Here is a 19,758-nt window from a genome sequence, read left to right on the forward strand (position 1 = left end):
CAGCGAGTTCGAGGTCATGAGTAGGATAATTCTCTTCATGAGATCTCAACTGTCTAGATGCATAAGCTACAACCTGTCCATCTTGCATCAACACTCCACCTAACCCTTTCTTAGAAGCATCACAGAACACTTCATAAGATCGGTTTGGATCTGGGATCACCAACACTGGAGCCGTAGTTAACTTTTCCTTGAGTTTCTGAAAACTCTTCTCACATTCTGAATTCCATTCGAATGAAACTTCCTTCCTTGTAATTATGGTCAAAGGTAATGCCAATTTGGAAAAGCCCATAATGAACCTCCGATAGTAACCTGCCAAGCCTAGGAAACTACGGACTTCAGTTGCATTTTTGGGTCGTTCCCAATTTATTACTGCTTCTACCTTTGAAGGGTCTACAGCTACGCCGCCGCCAGATATGACATGTCCTAGAAACTTAACTTCGGACATCTAGAACTCACACTTACTAAATTTCGCAAATAACTGGTTTTCTATGAGAACCGACAACACAATCCTCAAATGCTCCATGTGCTCTTCGATAGTCCGTGAGTATATCAATATGTCGTCTATAAAGATTACCACGAACTGATCCAAATATGGTTGAAACACCCGGTTCATGTAATCCATAAAGACAGCAGGAGCATTGGTTACTCCGAACGGCATAACCAAAAACTCGTAATGACCGTATCTCATTCTAAAAGCAGTCTTCGATACATCTGAAATCTTAACCCGAATTTGATGATATCCCGACCTGAGGTCAATCTTCGAGAACACACAGGCTCCTTTCAATTGATCCAGGAGGTCATCAATCCGCGGTAGAGGATAGTTGTTCTTTATGGTTACCTTGTTCAGCTGACGATAGTCGATGCACAAACGCATACTACCATCCTTCTTCTTCACTAACAAGACTGGAGCTCCCCATGGAGAAACACTAGGACGAATGAAGTGTTTCGCCAACAACTCTTCTAGCTGACTCTTCAACTCTCTTAGCTCTGCAGGAGACATCCTATAAGGGGCGATCGAAACTAGAGCGGTACCCAGAACAAGATCAATAGAGAATTCAACTTCCCTCTCCGGCGGAAGAGAAGTAACATCCTCCGGAAATACATCGGAAAATTCACACACAACCGGAATCTCCAAAATACTCCTCTTATCTTTGGAGTCCGACGTAAGAACCAAAAGGAAAGACTTCTCTTGAGAAAAAAGGTAATTGATCATGTTAACTGTACCTTCAAGAAGATGTTCAATGGCATCGGTTGGTGTAGTCTCCTCAGCAGGAATGAAGATGGCCTTCTCTTTACAACCGATGTACGCCGAGTTAGCTGACAACCAGTCCATACCAAGTACTACATCGATCTTCTTAAGAGGTAGACAAATGAGATCAATCACGAATCTACGACCATTGAAGGTAATAGAACACTCCTTGCAAATTTCTCGAGCTTCTACTACATCGTCCGTAGCCGATGAGATAATCATAGGATTAGGAAGAAGACTCGTCTCAAAACCAAGCCTCCGAACACAAGGGTGAGAAATAAAAGAATGTGTTGCTCCACAATCAACTAGCACAAACAAGGGCTGATCATTAACATAGCACGTACCGGCAACAAGATTGGTGTTTCCTTGAGCCTTCCTTGCGTCTAAGGTGTAAACACGTCCAGTAGTCTTTTCGGGAACATCTAGGGCTGCACATTCCCTTGCAAAGTGACCTGTCATCCCACACTTGAAGCACTTCTTTGGACCTGTTGAGCAATTACCATAATGCTTCCTATTGCACTTACCACATTGAGGGGGCTGAGTAGAGCGATCCCCATAAACTGGTTTCTTCATTGTCGGAAAATTTCGGGGTCTCAAATGCTGTCCCGACCTTACTTGTTCCCTACGAACCGGCTTATTCTGTTCTCTTTCATCTTGGACTCTCTTCAACGTGTTCTCGGCAACATAGAATTGCCTCAAACTCTCAGCATAGGTAGTAAACTCCCTTTGAGACACGCTGTGCACAATATCAGCATTCAGCCCCATAAGGAACTGATCAATCTTCCATAACTCATCTGGTGCATAAGCTGCTTGTCTGGAATAGGCAGCCATGTCCTCAAACTTCTCAGCATATTCAGACACCGACATGTTGCCTTGTTTGAAGGACTTAAACTCACGCTCCTTCAAAGCACGCACACTGTTGGGATAGTATTTCTCCAAGAAAGCTGTCTTGAAATGTTGCCAATCCTTTGGAATCCCTCGGTTCGTGAAATACGTAGACTCCGTATTCCACCATCTACCTGCTGGCCCCTTCATCTTCTGAGCAGCAAAAATCACCTTCTCTTCTTCTGTGCACTGAATGGCCTGAAATATCATCACCATGTCGTACAACTAATCATGAGCAATCACCGGATCCAAGCCACCCAAGAACTCTGGCGGATCCATCCGAAAGAAAGCACGAAAGTCAGGCCCTGCTACAGCCTAAGGAGTAGGAGCAGGAGTGGTTGGTTGTTGCCCTTGCATGCCTTGCATCATTTGCATCATCATTTGATTCTACTGCTGCATCTGTTGCATTATCTGCACCCAAGGCACACCTGCATTCTCAGTTTCAGGCTCAGTCTCCACATTCCTCGTCATGGGCCTTCCGGGACCTCTGCGTTGTTCAGCCATCTTCCTGTTCGTCCTACACACGGAATCAAGTTGATCAGGCTTAATGCCATAAGTAAGACATAAGGAATCATGCCGACACTACACATATGAGGCAGAATTATGCTGACTTATGATGTTTCGTGGCAAAGCCGAGAATCGACCTGCTCTGATACCAACTGTAACACCCCATACATACATTGCCTAGGATATACGTATATGGCATTAAAATGGTACTCGAAAATCATAACATAAGCAGCGGAATAGATAATGTATAAGTACAAGTACAAAAGCCCAAACTGTCATGGCCTAAATACATGAGTTCCAACTGGTACAAATACATATCCATAGTACAAAAGATGGAGATACAAAAGATCATAAACTACAACAGGACACATCGCCAAGAAACATCTACTCGAAGCTAAGCCATCTTACCCTTGCCTCGATCCTGCCTCGAACCACCTGTAAAAAGAATAATTGGAATGGGGTGAGATTACTAAATCTCAGTGAGTCTCCCTATCTTACGGGTTCACTCAGTTCTACAGGGAACATGCAAGTAACGAATTCACTGAGAATCCGGGTTACCTCACGGCTAGGTACAAGTACAAACAAGGTACACCATCATTGGAAGTCCCATAACTATCCAATAAGGTTACAAACACAAACTGGATCCAAACCAAAAATAACCGTATACAAACCCGTACCCGTGCACGGGGAATCCAAGAGTAGTTACTCGCCTGCCAAATAGATTACGCATCCACACCCTCAGTGAGTTACCCCTTGTGCCTACGCGTCAAAAGACTTGCACTTGCACACCGCTCGATGAAACGAATCATTCCTACCTGGAATTCTATCCGCGATGAGTTTTCCCATTGCGACCTTGCCTAAGTGGCGTCACGACCCCATCAATCATCTATACGCCGATGTGTTAACCGCTAGTGCAAATACGCCATGATGACTACACATGCCCACCGGGTGATAGCCTAGTGGCAATGCCTACGTGGAACCACTAGAGGAGAGTTATCCGACGTGATGTAGCCTACATGGCATCACACCCTCACCATACCAAGCACGCTGATGTTTACATGCTTGAGGAAACGCCCTAAAAGACCCTCTCAGCGGCATCGCAATGGTAGCTCAGGTGCATAAGAAATACCCAGATCACACAGCAAGGCACGAACTAAAGATCACACAGCATTAGTCGTGGTCTTAAGCGATTTATGATCTATTGGCCAGGCCTACTCTGATTCAAGTATACCACAACAAGGTCAGGCCACACAGGCAAAGCGTCTCCGAACGTTCAACCGGAACGAACGAGAAAACAATGATCACATCATAACACAATCAACAATTGCATTTCTCAATTATACATGCATACAAGTAAGATGGTGATCATATCATAGTCTCATACATTAAAATACATGCCAACATGTCATACAAGTCATAAGAGGCCTTCGATTCTGATACGAAACGAAACTGCACTCATAAGGGGAAAAATACCAATTATGCCTCAGACTAGTTCGCTACAGCGAACTTCTGTTCGCTACAGCGAACTCAAACAGAAGCTAAACTTCTTCAAATCCAGGTCAAATCGCTACAGCGAACTCCAGCGAAGCCCCAATTCGCTACAGCGAAGGAAAGTTCGCTACATCGAATAAATCAATTCAACTCCCAGGTTTATTCGCTACACAGTTCGCTACAGCGAATGAAAGTTCGCTGCAGCGAACTCTGCAAAATCAGCAAAAATGCAGAAACGTATTTGGGGTCCCCAAGCCCCAAATTTCCACATGCATCCATTCTTAAATGAAAATGAGACATAGAAACAATATGTAAACGAATTATTTCTACCAAAAGAGTCTAACACATGCATAGATAAGGATTAAAATCATTTACTCAAAAACCCTTAATCCCCAAAGTTTATATAACCCACAATGATTTCCCCAAAGTTTCTAACTAAGAGACCCACCTGATTAAGCTGAGGAAGAAGCTCCGAAAATCAGAAGTGGATGATGAAGATTGATGGATCAAAGGTGCATGCAAGGCTGAAAGTTGAAGTTGGCAATGGGTCTTCCTCTCCTTCCTTCTTGTTTCACGTTTCTTCCTCTTCTACTCTCCACAATTCTGTTTTTGGCTTCTAAAAATCAGAATTGTCCCAAAACCAAACAATCCCTAAGACTTAGATAGAGTGCAAAGACTAAAGTATTCCCCAACTAGACTTTATTTACCATAATGCCACTTGATTCCATCTCAACTAAATGAAATTCCTATCCTTAAAATCTCTTAATGAAAAATTAGAATATTACAACTATGCTGATATTACAAATTTGCCCTTCTAGTTGGTTTTTAACAAAACACTTGGATTCCAACAATTTGGTTCCTTAACTTATGTTCTTATGCTTAGAGAAATATGGATATTACATTAACTGAAACAACGGGCATTAATAGATTGTTCATATCGCATCACAATATAGCATCCACATATCAACACATCATAGCAATTAAGAGTAGTAAAGTCAATTCAGCCCATCTATGCATAATTTACATGTTTTCCAAACTGTCGCACTTAACTATAGGCATGTCAGATATATCAAAAAACGACATTAAGACATCAATGCTAATTTTCCTAGACAATACACTTTGTTAGCTTTCTAACGGTATATGGTACGCGTCAAACGGATACACGAAACGGGAGATATGAATTTCCCAAGTTGCTGAATTTTTCCCCTGCGCCTAGGATAACCGGTTACTCTGGGGCCAGTAACCGGTTACTGGCATGAAAAATGCCCAGCAACGCAAATTTTACACAGGGTAACCGGTTACCCAGGATCCAGTAACCGGTTACTCTGAAGCAGAATCAATTTTCTGCGTTCTAAGAGCTCTAAACCAGTCCCAAATGTCCAGCAATCAATCCCATGCATCCCCAACACAGTCCCAACGAATTTTGCATCAACTAAACACATTTAGGAACATTAACATGCAAGGATTAAAGCAGTCAAACATAGCTAGCATCAATGATTCATAATTGCTCACAATCCCTAAACCCCAAATAGAAACCCCAACATGCAAACCCCATAGTTTCTATCTAAGGACTCACCTTAGGAGGAGATGAAGATGATGATTGAGCTGAAAGCAAGATGGAGATGATGATAGGAGCAAGGCTTGGACAGAATCTGCTGCATGCAAGTAGGGAGCTTGGACCAAGTTTTGGAAACATTCTCCTCTTCCTCTCTTTCCACGTTTCCTTTTCTCTTTCTCTCCCTCACAAAATTCTGTTTTGACCAAGGAAAGAATGAGGGAACCAAACAAGTCCCAATTCTATTTAAGGGTGAAAGTACTATAATGACCCCATTGTTACTAATTGGTCTAATTGTTACATTAAGCCTACTAATAAAAGGTGTATTATATTTGTCTCACTAATCATATCACATTATCTTACTGATAATAATTCGGACAATATAATACCGGGTATTACATCATTTATTTTAAACAAATAAATTATTAGACTTGCTTGGTATAATATATGACATAATTAAAGTATAATATTTTTGAGAATTTAACGTTAATAAAAAACTGTTTGGGTATATTCGTGACATACATCGTGAAAATTATTTAGTTGAAATGTATCAATAAAAACTGATGATTATTAATAGTTTTAATTATTTATTTGGAATTTTTAATTACCCCATTTATAGTTATTTATTCAACTTCTTAATATTATGGTTATGATTTTGTAAGGTCATGTATTTATTAATTAACACAATTTCCTTTTAAAAAATAATAAAATAAATTCTACACTATATAATTAATTAATATTTAGATCACAAGCACGAAGTAACATATTTTTATTTACTATTTTTAATAGTAGATTTTTTATCCATATTTTTTAATCATTACTTTAACATAATAATTTATTATTTATAATTTTTGTTAATTTTTAAATGGACAGTGGTGGAAATTTTAGTGCTATTATTGCTAAAATAATATGTTGCTTAAATTAAAAATTTGGAAAATAAAAATTGTGATTTAAAATATTTAAATTAATTATTTTACACTTATCATTAAAAAAATGTGATTTAAAATATTTTAAATTAATTATTTAAAATATTCAAATTAAATATTTTTAATAAATAATTATATTATTGATTATAAAATAAATGTATTATTGGTAAAAGAATTAAAAACTGCAAAAAAAATTATTTATATTATAAAAAAATATGTAAAAATATTATAGATAATTATTATAAGATAAGAGAGTTTATATTTTATCTTTATTAAAATTAATTGTCTTATTTGGAAAAAATTAAAATAAATTATTTAATATTTACGATATATTTTATTTTAATTTTAGGCATATGCAAATCAATTAAAATAGAGTATATTGTTTAAAATTGTGTTGTTTTAGTATAAAATAAATATGTTATTGGTAAAAGATCTAAAAAGTGCAAATGAATTTAAGATATAGACTAAAGATAAATTTATATTTTATGTTGTAGTTTAATATGAAAAGAAAACAACAATACCATAGGTTTATAAATGAGGAAATTAAATTTGAAGATGAAAATAACATTTTGTTTCTATGAAAATTGATTCATTAAGTTAAGTATGATTTATTTTAATAATTTATAAAAAAAAATGAGACAATTATGATTGGTGAATACACATATTTTGCATGTCTATCATTATTTTGTTTGCTAACAAATGTTGCTTTTGATTTGGTCTTTGTTTTGTAATATAATTAAATAAGATATTGATCAAATAAGATCTCATTTCTTTTATGTAGATTTCTTTATTTATTTTATTTTATTTTATTTTAATTTAATTTTTATTTAGCTGTGGACATTCATTAATTAAATAATAATCAGTCAAAATAATTCTTTTTTATCAAGGACGGTTCTTTGTTTTTCTAGGCTAAGTCTATTTTTTTTTTATTTTGAAATAAAATAAAAATTAAATTTTTTAAAGTTATTTGTTGTTTTTATTAAATAAAATTTTAAAAATTTTAATTTAAAAATTTTAAAAAAAGATTTGAAGGAATGGGGCTCCTTCCCCTTTTTGTAGGATAGTTTTTATTTTATTTTATTTATTTATTTGTTATTTATTTAATTTAAATTCTGTTAATAAATTTTAATTATTAATTAATAGATATTTTGAATTTGTTCTTTTGTTTTTTCTTTTAAAAAAAAATAAAGAAATAATAATCAAAATTTTTAAAATCCCAAACGCTACTTCCCTTACCTCGCACGGGTATACACACTAGTTTATTCTTAAACTAAAAGCCATTTCAAAACGACAAATGATAACTTTTAAATTCGAAACATTTTCCCCTGATTGACCGAATATAATAGTAAACATTCTCCATACTTTTAATATCTCTTATTTTAAAAATATTCTTAAAATCCATGTAATAAAAAAGAGGAAAGTAAAAATATATTTTAGTATGAATACAAAAAATAATTTTGATAGTCTGCTACAGTAAGATATAAAGAGAGAATCCATTTTCTTTATTGATAGAAAGATGACAAAATGACAGAAACACTATTAATTTCAATCTCATGGAGAAATCCTGCAAACAAAACATGACATTGAAATGAAACCTAACATAAAATCTCAATGTCAGATAATAACAGTTCACAAACTTGAACTTTTGAATCTATTTTGAAGCAGAAACAAGAAGCTCATATCTAGCTTTGAAATAGACCAAAGTTGGTTCTCTTGCAGGCACAATTTCCTTCACAATTGAATGGTTGAGAAATTCTTTTCCCCAATTGTAAAGCTTTGGAAACTTTTCAGCACTGAACAATTCAAATCCTGCTACCTCTTGAATCAAAGGGATCGTGAAAGCTACAAACACAGCAGCAATATCCACAAAACCAATCTCTTCTCCCCCAAAGAACTTGTCCTTCAACTCATTCTCAAGAATCTTAAGAGCCTCAGATGTTTCTGCAAGATTCTTCTCACGCTCTTTCTCGTCGTTAAAAGCACGAACAGCTCTAGAAAAAGACGCCACAATCTGAGAAATAAAAAAAATATATTCAACATTGATTAGTTTCATTTATTACAAAGCTACCACAATGAAATAGATTCAAAATTTACCTTGTCCTGGATGAACTTGGACCAAAATCGAACCAAGGCTTTTTCGTAAGGATCAGAGGGTAAAATTGGATTTTGCTTCCAAGTTTCGTCAATGTATTCAAGAATCACATTAGATTCTGATATAGGCTTCTCATTATGAACAAAAACTGGAACCTTCTTATAAACTGGGTTGTATTTGAGAAGAAGATCACTTTTGTTGGCCAAATCTTCTTCCACAAATTGGTATTCAATACCTTTCAGTTTTAGAGCAATCTGAACACCATGTACAAATCCACTTCCTACAACTCCAAAAAGTTTCACCTCTTCCTGTTTTGTAGCCATTGGATAAATCAAACTTTTTGATTTAAACTATAAAGTGAATTTGTTTTGATGTAAAAGTCCAAACTAAAACTTAATGTGTTTTTATAGAATTTGGAAGGTACAACGGTTCTACCATCCAAATTTTAAATTTAATTTTATATATTTTCATAATATAATAATATAATAATAATATAGTAATATGATATATTTAATTTTTCATTAATTTTTAAATAATAGTGTAACATTAAGGATAAGAACTTTATTTTGTTTGGTTACAAACATTTAAGGATAAGAACGTTATTCTAGAATAGAGTAAAATTAATAATTCTCATCAATTCGTGTATAGATCAAATGAATTAAGTGTGGTTTTGGGCTAACAACAAATATGCAATGAACAATCTAGACTTTTGAAAAGTTCCTTTATCATATTTTATTTATTGTTAAAAACATTAATTTTCTTTAATTTTACACTTGGAAATTATAAATCTTAACAAAAATAAAAAATAAAATATAGTAAAGTTAGTTTAATAATATACATTAATTTCATTCATTATATGGATAAAGAACACTCCTTTAATTCTTAAACTATATTTCCTCCGACCTGAATTATACGTAAATATTCTCTTTTTAGGTTCATTGAGTAATGAATGTATCTGGTCTATATATAAGACCAGATCCATTCATTATTCAATAAATTTAAAAGGAGAATATTTTCTTATAATAATGGGAGGGAGTATCGTTTTACAATATTAAAGAAGCATTTATGTTCACTATAAGAAAATGTTCTTTTTGACCAAATTTTCTCAAGTACTTAGAGACAGAGTCCTAAAAGAAAACCATTTTTTAAAGAAGTTTCACATGAAAGAGTCCTAAAATATTTATATTAAAATGTGATATTTTTTAAGAAGGCATGGACAACATATTTGAAGACTACTTTCCTTGGAACAAATTTTGCAGAATAGGATCGTTCTCCGTTGAATCCATTACCGTCCTTAGAAACTAGGTAATTTATACATATGCACATGCTACTAGGACATGTGAGCAAGGAATGCGAAATGTTTGAAAATTTCCACAGTCACGCCAATGATCATCTAGTAGAACCCTATAATGTTGTCTCGGTAATCCTTCATATTGTGGTCAATTGTTTCTTTAACATTGAAGGCGCAGTTGAATCGATCGAAAAGCGCATTAGCATGATGACTGTTGTAGCAACCTGCCCTAAAAATTAAGACTTAGAGTCGCCACCTATTCTGAAGGGCGAATAGGAAACCCTACGCAGTTATGAGATTCAGGGTAAGTTATTATAATCAGGTCGAGGGAAGGTGTTAGGCACCCTCAACCCTTTCCTACTGGCTTTGAATCTAAGGCAAAGGTTTATAGCAAAACTATAGAGGTTTAATAGCTAAGGAAGTGAATAGGGGAAAAATTGAGATTTTAGGGAGGGGGACTCGCCTTGTTGCCAAGTGCCTACGTATCTCCTTAGGGAGAATCAGAGTCAACGTAGTTCGAGCGACAGGGTTGTACGCCTTAGAATTTGAAATTTGATTTGAGATGGTTTTAGAGGCTTTTTGAATGGCCTATCGTAGTTTTGAATAAGGATAAAAATCTGTAGTTTGATTTGAAATGTTTTGAATGTTTTAGATTTGGGCGTACAACCCTGGTTTTAATTTGTACTATTAATCGCGATGATCAATAGGTTTGATCACCATAATTAATAGATTAGTAAATGATTGCTGGCAATTCTATTCGATTGATTCGATTATCACTTTTAGCAAATGGAATGTGTTTTAATATAATTATTAATTTATCGTTATCCCTCATAATCGATGGATTCGATTAAAAATAATAACGAATTGATAAAAATTGCTAATCATTGTAACCAATAGATTTGGTTAAAACCATTTAGCAAAATAATGTGTATTTTTATTAAATGATTTGAATTAAACAATTGATTATTACCCACCGCGATCAATTGATTTAATCGAAGCGAATCATAAATTAAATTGTTTGGCTAAATACCTAAGTCGGTTGGAAAAACCCTAATCCTAATATTTTGGCCACTGGCCGATGGGATTGAGCGAGCCCTAATATCCTAATATATTTGTACAGGGTTTTTAGGGTTTTTTATAATTTAAATTAATTAAATTAATTGTTCGAAATAGTCAGATAATCGGGAAAAAACAATTCTACATCATTATAGAATAATCCTAATCTAATCTAATCCTATTTAAATAATTAAATTAATCCTAAATTAAATTAATTATATAATTAATCTAAATAAATAAATAAATAAATAAAGAGAAACCTGGCTTCGATCTGATGTTATGCGCCTGAGAGGGAGTATGGTACGCCTCAAATCCTTGCATGCGGGATCTCACGCTGGGAAATCTAACGGTTGAGAGATGAGGGTGTATGATGGAAGCGCGTGAGGGCAGGCGCATTGGATCCTGTGGGCAGGCTGTGCATTAAAGGAATAAAAATTTGCACGAGAATGGCTCAAACCCATGACCAGATAGTTACCAGCTACACCTTGATGCCATCTGTACTAACATTATAATCTGCTAATACTACGCATGCCAATAAACAAAAAGGAACAAACAAACATTAAACCAAAATAGTCAAACGTGGGTCCCTATGCCTCGCGCGCGACCAATCAGAAAGAGAGAGACAATCTGCAATCGTTGACTGTCCATTCTCCCTCCTCCACGCGTCGTCCATGGCCCCCAGGTACTGTTCATCGTCCCTTCCAAACTTATGCCCAGAATTTGCTACGATGTGCCTTCAATTTTGCTACGATGTAATTACCAGTTTCCGTAGCTAATAGTAAAAACCTTCAAACGCGTTGATCGAGTAACCCAGCGTGCCCAGATCCTGTAATTACGACGCCACAAATCCAATGGTGCAATCGTTAGGGCTTGAAACCGCCTGGAACTACAAGAACGATGAACCCTCCTTGTTATGCCCTAGCCATGGCAAATCTTCACCCTCGCGTTATACCTTCCATGTAATGATTCCAATCGACTCTAAACACTATCACGAACTCAATTATACTGTTAGTATGATTTAAAACGCCACAATATGCAAGGAATAGAAATCAGAATGTAAATGAAAGTGATGAACACGTGATACTCATCTCAGACGCTACCAGGCTTCGTTCTTCATTCAATCTTACCCCTTGGCATCTTAGGAGTGGATTTGAATGTCTGGCAGAGATGATAAATCGCTCCCACCCCCAAAACGAAAGCTTCTCTTTTTATGTGATTTTTGGATTTTTGAGGAGGCTTCAAGGGCTAGGGTTTCCTCCTCTTTTTCGTCCCCCCACTCTGAGTCTTTCTCTCCTTTATATAGGAGAATCAAATTAGGTTAAAAAGACTTGGAGAAAGATCAAATCTTCATTAAAGAAAATTTTATTTGATTTTGTTATGAAATATTTCTATTTTAAGCTCCATGCTATTTCCCATAACTTTTCCAACGTGTAATTGGCCTTTGGTACATGAGAGTTGACTTGATTCAATGAATGGAAGTATTTTGCATGATTTGATTTTATTTATTTTTTGATTTTATTTGATTTAAGTTGAATTTAAATGAATAAATCCAAAATAAATATAATAAAAATCATAAAAATAATTATCAAATGATCTTTGGGCCTTGCATGATCTCAAAATCACGTGGATAACCTAAAACTCATGGCCCATTACTTGAAAATACAAGATTCTTCATTTAGGGTTTCATGTATTTCCCCAAAATTGACCAACTTCTACCACGCACATCTCTCTCAATTTTTATTGTATGGGAGAGTTATAGGACTTTTTGGAAAGCTCAAAGAGTCCTTTAAATAACCTTTTTGGTTTCATCTCAATTGAAGCTTCCATTCTCAAGTTATGAGCTTTTACCTAAAAGGTATATTTCATTGACTTTTCGGAGGACCTGTAATGTTTTTGTCCATATCTCCAAAATGGTCCATTTCTTGATCTTGGACCCAACATCCAAATTGTAGAGGATGAAATTTCCTTGAGAATAGGCTTTGGTTGGGCAATTTTTGATAAACCATGTGAGAGTTATGACCAGTCAAAGTTGCGTTGACTTTCTCCTATAGAAACCCTAATTTGAACCTTTAAATTTGTTCATCTCTGAGTTTTTATTAATGGATCATGATCAACCTTTGATCAAATGATGTATATAACCTCACCTACTTGATGTTGACCAAAAATCTTGAAGTTTGACTGTATTTTGACTATAGTTGACTTTTAGGTCAACGTAGTCGATTGTTGGTCATCTGAACCATTGAGTGAGCGATCTTTGGAATGGAATCTTGACTTTTGACATGGAAATGCCTTGAGACATATGAGAGGCCTTGAGATCTATTTGAGACCCCGAGTATTCACAAAAATGAAAACCCTAGTCTTGAGACCCTCGATTAGGAGACTGTTGCTTGAGAAGAACCCTTGAGCCTTGAGTTATTGGAAATGAAGTGAGGAACCTTTTGATTGATTATAGGAGGGCAAATTTTGGGGTATGACAGCTGCCCCTGTTCATTCTTCTTAAACCTGAAGAATCGGATAGGCACGTCTGCCTATCGTGATCTAAAGGTGGAAGATGATTGAACACTGAGAATGCCCTAAAATTTGCATCTGTTTGGGATAAGTTCTATGGGAGATGGGCTTACAAATGCCACCCAATATAATTGTGCGTCTTTTTTAGAGTGTGAGGCATACGCTTTCGAAAGGAACCACTGTGTTTGGTTGTAGCACGGCCTAAAAAGGCAACCTGAATTTTATGCAATTGTATGATGCATGCGATGTATGATGCAGTAAGCTTCTCAGAAGTAAATGAGAGTAATGTATGTATATGCATTATGTATGAATGAGGTATGTTAATTAAATGATGCATGATTGTCAGTATGTTAGTTGAAGTTAGTAACTTTGGAAAAGAAAAATAGAACCTTGTTTGTTATTGAAGAAGATCACTGCCGAGGGACTAACGTGATAAACCCAATTGAAGAACTGTTTGAGAGACCTTGTGATCAGGGAAAATAAATCCCTATTTGCAAAGAGACGTAGCTTTATATCACTGCCAGGGGACTAACGTGATATTAATCAGCGAGATGATTTGAAGGAGATCATTGCCAAGGGACTAACGTGATGAATGCTATGTAGAAGATAATTAACTTGTTGTAGTGCTAGAGGGTTTGCAGTTCGTAGGTAACCCACTTACTATAGTTCTAGTAAGTCGTCGCGGTTGGTATACCCAGTCCCTATCGTAGTTCGAGTAAGTCTGTCGCAGATGGTGTGGCCCACTTACCATAGCTCTGGTAAGTCGTCGCGGTCAGTCACACCTACTTACTATCGTAGTTGGAGTAAGCTTATCGTAGATGGTAGGGCCCACTTACTATAGTTATAGTAAGTCGTCGCGGTCGGCCGTACTTGCTTATTATCGTAGTTTCAGCAAGTTTATCGTAGATGGTGTGGCCCACTTACTAGCTCTAGTAAGTCGTCGCAGTTAGCCATACCTCCTTGCTATCGTAGTTTGAGTAAGCTTATCGTAGATGGTATGACCCACTTACTATAGTTCTAGTAAGTCGTCGCAGTTAGCCATACCTGCTTACTATCGTAGTTGGAGTGAGTTTATCATAGATGGTAAGGTCCACTTACTATTCAGTAAGTCGTCGCGGTTGACCGTACCTACTCACTATCGTAGTTTCAGCAAGTTTATCGCAGATGGTGTGGCCCACTTACTAGCTCTAGTAAGTCGTCGCAGTTAGCCATACCTCCTTGCTATCGTAGTTTTAGTAAGCTTATTGTAGATGGTATGACCCACTTACTATAGTTCTAGTAAGTCGTCGCAGTTAGCCATACCTGCTTACTATTGTAGTTGGAGTGAGTTTATCGTAGATGGTAAGGTCCACTTACTATTCAGTAAGTCGTCGCGGTTGACCGTACCTACTCACTATCGTAGTTTCAGCAAGTTTATCGCAGATAGTGTGGCCCACTTACTGGCTCTAGTAAGTCGTCGCAGTTAGCCATACCTACTTGCTATCATAGTTTTGATTAATCCCCAAAAGGATCACTTGCTATAGCTCTAGCAAGCTCACCTGCACCAATGGGATCCACTTGCCCCGGTTCGGACAAATTTACCTGCATAGAAGATTTTTTTCTTGTATGAAAAGGATTCACTTGTTTGGAAACTCACGACTCAAGGGTCGGAGAAAATACATTTATCACAACATGAGGGTTGGAAACTGGGCTAGTGTAACAATCAGACGGGAACTGACTACCAGACGGGAACTGGATTTAATGTAACGATTTGCCAGGACGAGAACTGAACTTTGTAAGGATTTGGGTGCGCTAGATGATATGCATATGCTAGTGCGTATGTATGTATGCTGATGCATGAAATGAACAACAAGATTGTTATCATCGGTAAGGTTACTGGGAAGCATCAATCTGGTGATTGGAGAGAATACCTCAATAAGGTTACTGGCATCGGTAAGGTTACCGGAAAACAGCTGGACAATGTAGCTTAGCACCAGAGTTTTGAATTGGATGTTTGGATGTATGGGATAATGCGTATGCTCATGCATATGTTGATTGATGAGTGGAACGAAATAATGTCTTCTATAAGACTACCTAAAAAGGTTTCTGGAATGGATATGGAAATTTGTCTTTAAACAAGACTACCTGAGAAGGTTATTAGCAAAGGACGAGGGACGTCTTAAGGAAGACTGTCTGGAAAGGTTGAAAGGTGTCTAAAAAGATTACGTAAAAAGGTTCTTGGAAATGATAATGGATGCCTTAGAAAAGACTACTTGGAAAGGTTCGTAGAAAAGGAATGTCTTAAAGAAGACCACCTAAACAAGTTATTGGAAATGATGATGAACGTCTTAGAAAAGACTGCCTAGAAAAGTTCTTAGAATATCTTAAAGAAGACTACCTAAAAAGGTATGGACACGGAATGTCTTAAAGAAAACTACCTAAAAAGGTTTGTAGAATGTCTTAAAGAAGACTACCTAAAAAGGTTTGTAGAATGTCTTAAAGAAGACTACCTAAAAAGATTCTTGGAAATGGAATGTCTTAAAGAAGACTACCTAAAAAGGTTTGTAGAATGTCTTAAAGAAGACTACCTGAAGAGGTTCGTAGCAAATGGAATGTCTTAAAAAGGACTACCTAAAAAGGTTCTTGGAAAGGCAATGTCTTAAAGAAGACTATTTAGAAAAATTCTTAGACTGTCTTAAAGAAGACTACCTAAAAAGGTTTGTAGAATGTCTTAAAGAAGACTACCTAAAAAGGTTTGTAGAATGTCTTAAAGAAGACTACCTAAAAAGATTCTTGGAAATGGAATGTCTTAAAGAAGACTACCTAAAAAGGTTTGTAGAATGTTTTAAAGAAGACTACCTGAAGAGGTTCGTAGCAAATAGAATGTCTTAAAAAGGACTACCTAAAAAGGTTCTTGGAAAGGCAATGTCTTAAAGTTGACTATTTAGAAAAATTCTTAGAATGTCTTAAAGAAGACTACCTAAAAAGGTGTGGTGTAATGTATCTGCCAATGTATGCAATGCATGACTTATATGTATTTGCATGATGCTTCAATGATAGGTTGTTGACAACCAAAGCGTGTATAGCTTGCTAATGTTATGAGGTTGTTGGATACTAGCGCAATTTCCCAATACTTGTTTTTTGAACTTTGAAGATCGTAGTTAGGAGAAAGATTGATTCGAGGTTGTAAAGTGTGGAGATGCCTTCTCCTTTTGCTGTGCGTCTTATGGATTTGATATCCATTGCCCCAATATTTTCGTGGAAAAAGATGCTTACGAGGGAAGTGCTCCCAGGAAATAGCCTTGTCATATGCTTCGACGTTTAGATTGAAGGGTGTGCCCCTGATCTCCAGGTTATGAAAGGTTATCCATAGTGTTCTATCCTTTTGAATTTGAATTCTTCCCATGTTTGACATGCCCCTGTTTGTTATTGCTTCGAGGTGTGCCCCAAGTCGATTGAACCTTAGGAAGAGTGCCCCTAGTTAATAGGATGTTTGGTTGTATGCCCCTGTTTAGGAAAACCCTCTGGACGTGGTTTCCCCATTTAGGAGTCTTTATCAGAAATGATCGCCTTTGTGCTAAGTGTATATTCATAGACGGTGTTGTACCTTTTGAGAAGTAACTTCAATGTAATGCAAATGCAAGTTTTGAAATCGAGGTTCATTATGAATTAATATTGAATGATTAGAAATGAATGCTTGAAGAAGCGTAGTGATTAGAAATAGTTTTAACAAACTTTAGGAGTCAGTATAACAAATCCTGCTTAATATGCTTTCATAGTTAACCTTGCCTCAATTAGGACTTTTGAATGTTGTATCTTGGCTTGGTTCGTGGTTTAAGAACAATGGATATAAGGCTCAAAATTTATTTAACCCACCCCTTTCTCCTTGATATTCTCCAAGTTCTAAAATTCGCTTAATCCAATGGATGTGATTTGTTTTGTAAGAGAATCGTTTCAGTTTTAATGTTGAGCAGAAGCCTTAGTAGGGATCCAAGCACCAATGAGAAATGTTGTAAAGACCCAAGCATTGATGTGAAGCTTTGATGGTTTAGCAGTCACAAGACTATCCTTTGTATTTCGCTTTTATCCCTTATTTTTGCATGAATCAATTCCTTTGAATGTGATCCATCGGGATGCCCTAATTTTTGCCTAAGTCATTTTCCTAAGATTTTTCATTTTGACTTAGCGGGCGTTTTTCTTTTGAATGCTCTTTTGATATTTGATCCTTGTATGTTGAATGTTGTGACTGCCATGTTGATTTTGATTTGTAAGCTTCGACTTTGACACTTCCTCGATCTTGAATGATGTATTGAGGAAGAAGATTGTTGTGAATGTTTTCTTCATTTGCTTCCTCAACCTTGGATGAACGCGAGGAAAAAGATATGCTTGAACCATTGCTTTGCTTGATCCTTATGCTTGAACCTTTGCTTGGATTGACTGATTCTCTTGACAACCAAAATACAGCATTGAATTAATCGAAATCTACCCTGCCCCTGGTTAAGATCAAGGTTTATTTGAAAAGTAGAAACAAGCTCCAACTCCTGGCTCGAGGGGGTAACGAGGGATTAACATCCTTATATCTCCACTGTTTGGGAATCGAAACAATGCCTGTACATCGTCGGTTCGGTCTTACCTTGAAAGCATACGTTTTGCGAGACTTAATTATTTGTATTCGTCATTCTCCCTCAAGTTTGTTAATAATTGGGAGTGATAATTTGAAATGGAAAGTCGTAGTAATGCAAGAGCGAAGAGAAAGAATTGATTTCAAAACATGCATGATCATTTTATTGAATTACTATTCGATAGGTACAACGTTTTACATCAAATAACACTTTGTGATCGTAGAAATTACAACTTGAAATGGTAAAACCTATTGATCCTAAGGGCAATCTCCTTTGTGAATCGTCGACCTTGTTTTACTCCTTAGTTGATGAACTTGTAGAAGTGAAGGGTAACCTCGAGTTCTCCTTGGACATGTCAAACCTGTTGGGAATATCGTTAGCGGTGGGCTTTTGTCGTATCGGAACTTCATGAGTCTCCTTTGACTGAACCTCTTTTGCTTTTTCTCAGGATAGTATCACACCATTTGCAACCTTCAGTGTTTGTAAACTGATAAAGAAAATCTATGACCCTTTTTGCCCCTTGGTGGGGAGTTAACATATGTCGCTTTCCCTCCATCGTAGTTAAGCATCTTTGTTCAGGGTGTTGCCCCAGTTGGACTAACCCTTGCCTCCAGGTTATCGTAGAGCGTCCTTGTAACTTTGATATGTTCTAAGATGAACCCCTTTATGACTAGATACCTCTTAAGTGTATCTATGAGGGAACTCCTTTGTTGAACTAATCCTTGCTCGATGATAACCTTTGATGTATTTATGATCCTGTTACGACAAGGCATGGACATGCGGCTGGCACGGTGATAGCTTATCTTCCTTTCTCCATAGGTGATAATCCTCTTATTTCCTTGGGAGCTTCGGGAAACCGGCTAGCACGGTGAATATGGATGCGGGCGGAGGTAGAAATGCAAATGTGAATGTAAATGTATGAATGCATGAAAATGCAAATGCACGCGTATGCAAAGGACTCCTTTATTTTTTGCCTATTATGACTCCTTGTATGCAATGCAATGCGGAGGTGCAGTAGATATAATCCTAAGGATAACCTGTGCGGATTTAGGGATGACATTAGACTCTAATGAAACATTTGCGAGCTAGATATTATGACACGTTAATGGGAATAGGTTAGGAAGTGCGTGGGAAGTAGCAGCTGATGACCGTTCAAGACGGTCACCAAGTCTCATGACCTTCGAGAGGTCGTTCGACGTGTACTTACGAAACTGTCCCTCGTGGGAAGGTTCTCTATGTGGAACGCATCCTGTCTAAGGACGATATCGGGTGAAGAGAAATCCCTACAGGCTAGGGGTGAAAGATGTATAAACGGAAATCCAAACCCTACAAGTTAGGGGTATACGGGAATAAGCACGGGATGACCGTTCTATACAGTCACTAGATCTCATGGCCATCGAGAGTCCAATCGACATGCGTTAATGAAGATGTCCTTCGTGGGAAGGACACGTGGTTGTAAAAATACAAAGATGTAAAAGGAAAATCCCTACGGGCTAGGGAGTGCGTAGGAGTAAGCATGGGGTGACCGTTCGAGACAATCACTAGATCTCATGGCCATCGAGAGGCCGATCGACGTATGCTAACAAAGGTGTCCTTC

The 19,758-nt window shown here is 36.8% G+C and overlaps 2 protein-coding genes across 2 annotated transcripts; both read right to left on the reverse strand.

Annotated features, from left to right (window-relative positions):
- Positions 1–445: 445 nt before the first annotated feature.
- LOC131614138 (uncharacterized) lies at positions 446–2,350 on the reverse strand. Its single transcript, XM_058885766.1, has 2 exons — positions 978–2,350; positions 446–746 (listed from the first exon to the last, which is right to left on the reverse strand). The coding sequence occupies exons 1-2, from the start codon at positions 2,348–2,350 to the stop codon at positions 446–448; spliced, it is 1,674 nt and encodes a 557-aa protein (XP_058741749.1).
- A 5,765-nt stretch (positions 2,351–8,115) lies between these two features.
- Positions 8,116–9,062, reverse strand: LOC131609328 (probable glutathione S-transferase). The gene is made up of 2 exons (XM_058881008.1): positions 8,708–9,062; positions 8,116–8,624 (listed from the first exon to the last, which is right to left on the reverse strand). The coding sequence occupies exons 1-2, from the start codon at positions 9,026–9,028 to the stop codon at positions 8,265–8,267; spliced, it is 681 nt and encodes a 226-aa protein (XP_058736991.1). The 5' UTR covers positions 9,029–9,062; the 3' UTR covers positions 8,116–8,264.
- Positions 9,063–19,758: the final 10,696 nt, after the last annotated feature.

This window comes from Vicia villosa, linkage group LG6 (assembly GCF_029867415.1).
Source record: "Vicia villosa cultivar HV-30 ecotype Madison, WI linkage group LG6, Vvil1.0, whole genome shotgun sequence".
Lineage (NCBI taxonomy): Eukaryota > Viridiplantae > Streptophyta > Magnoliopsida > Fabales > Fabaceae > Vicia > Vicia villosa.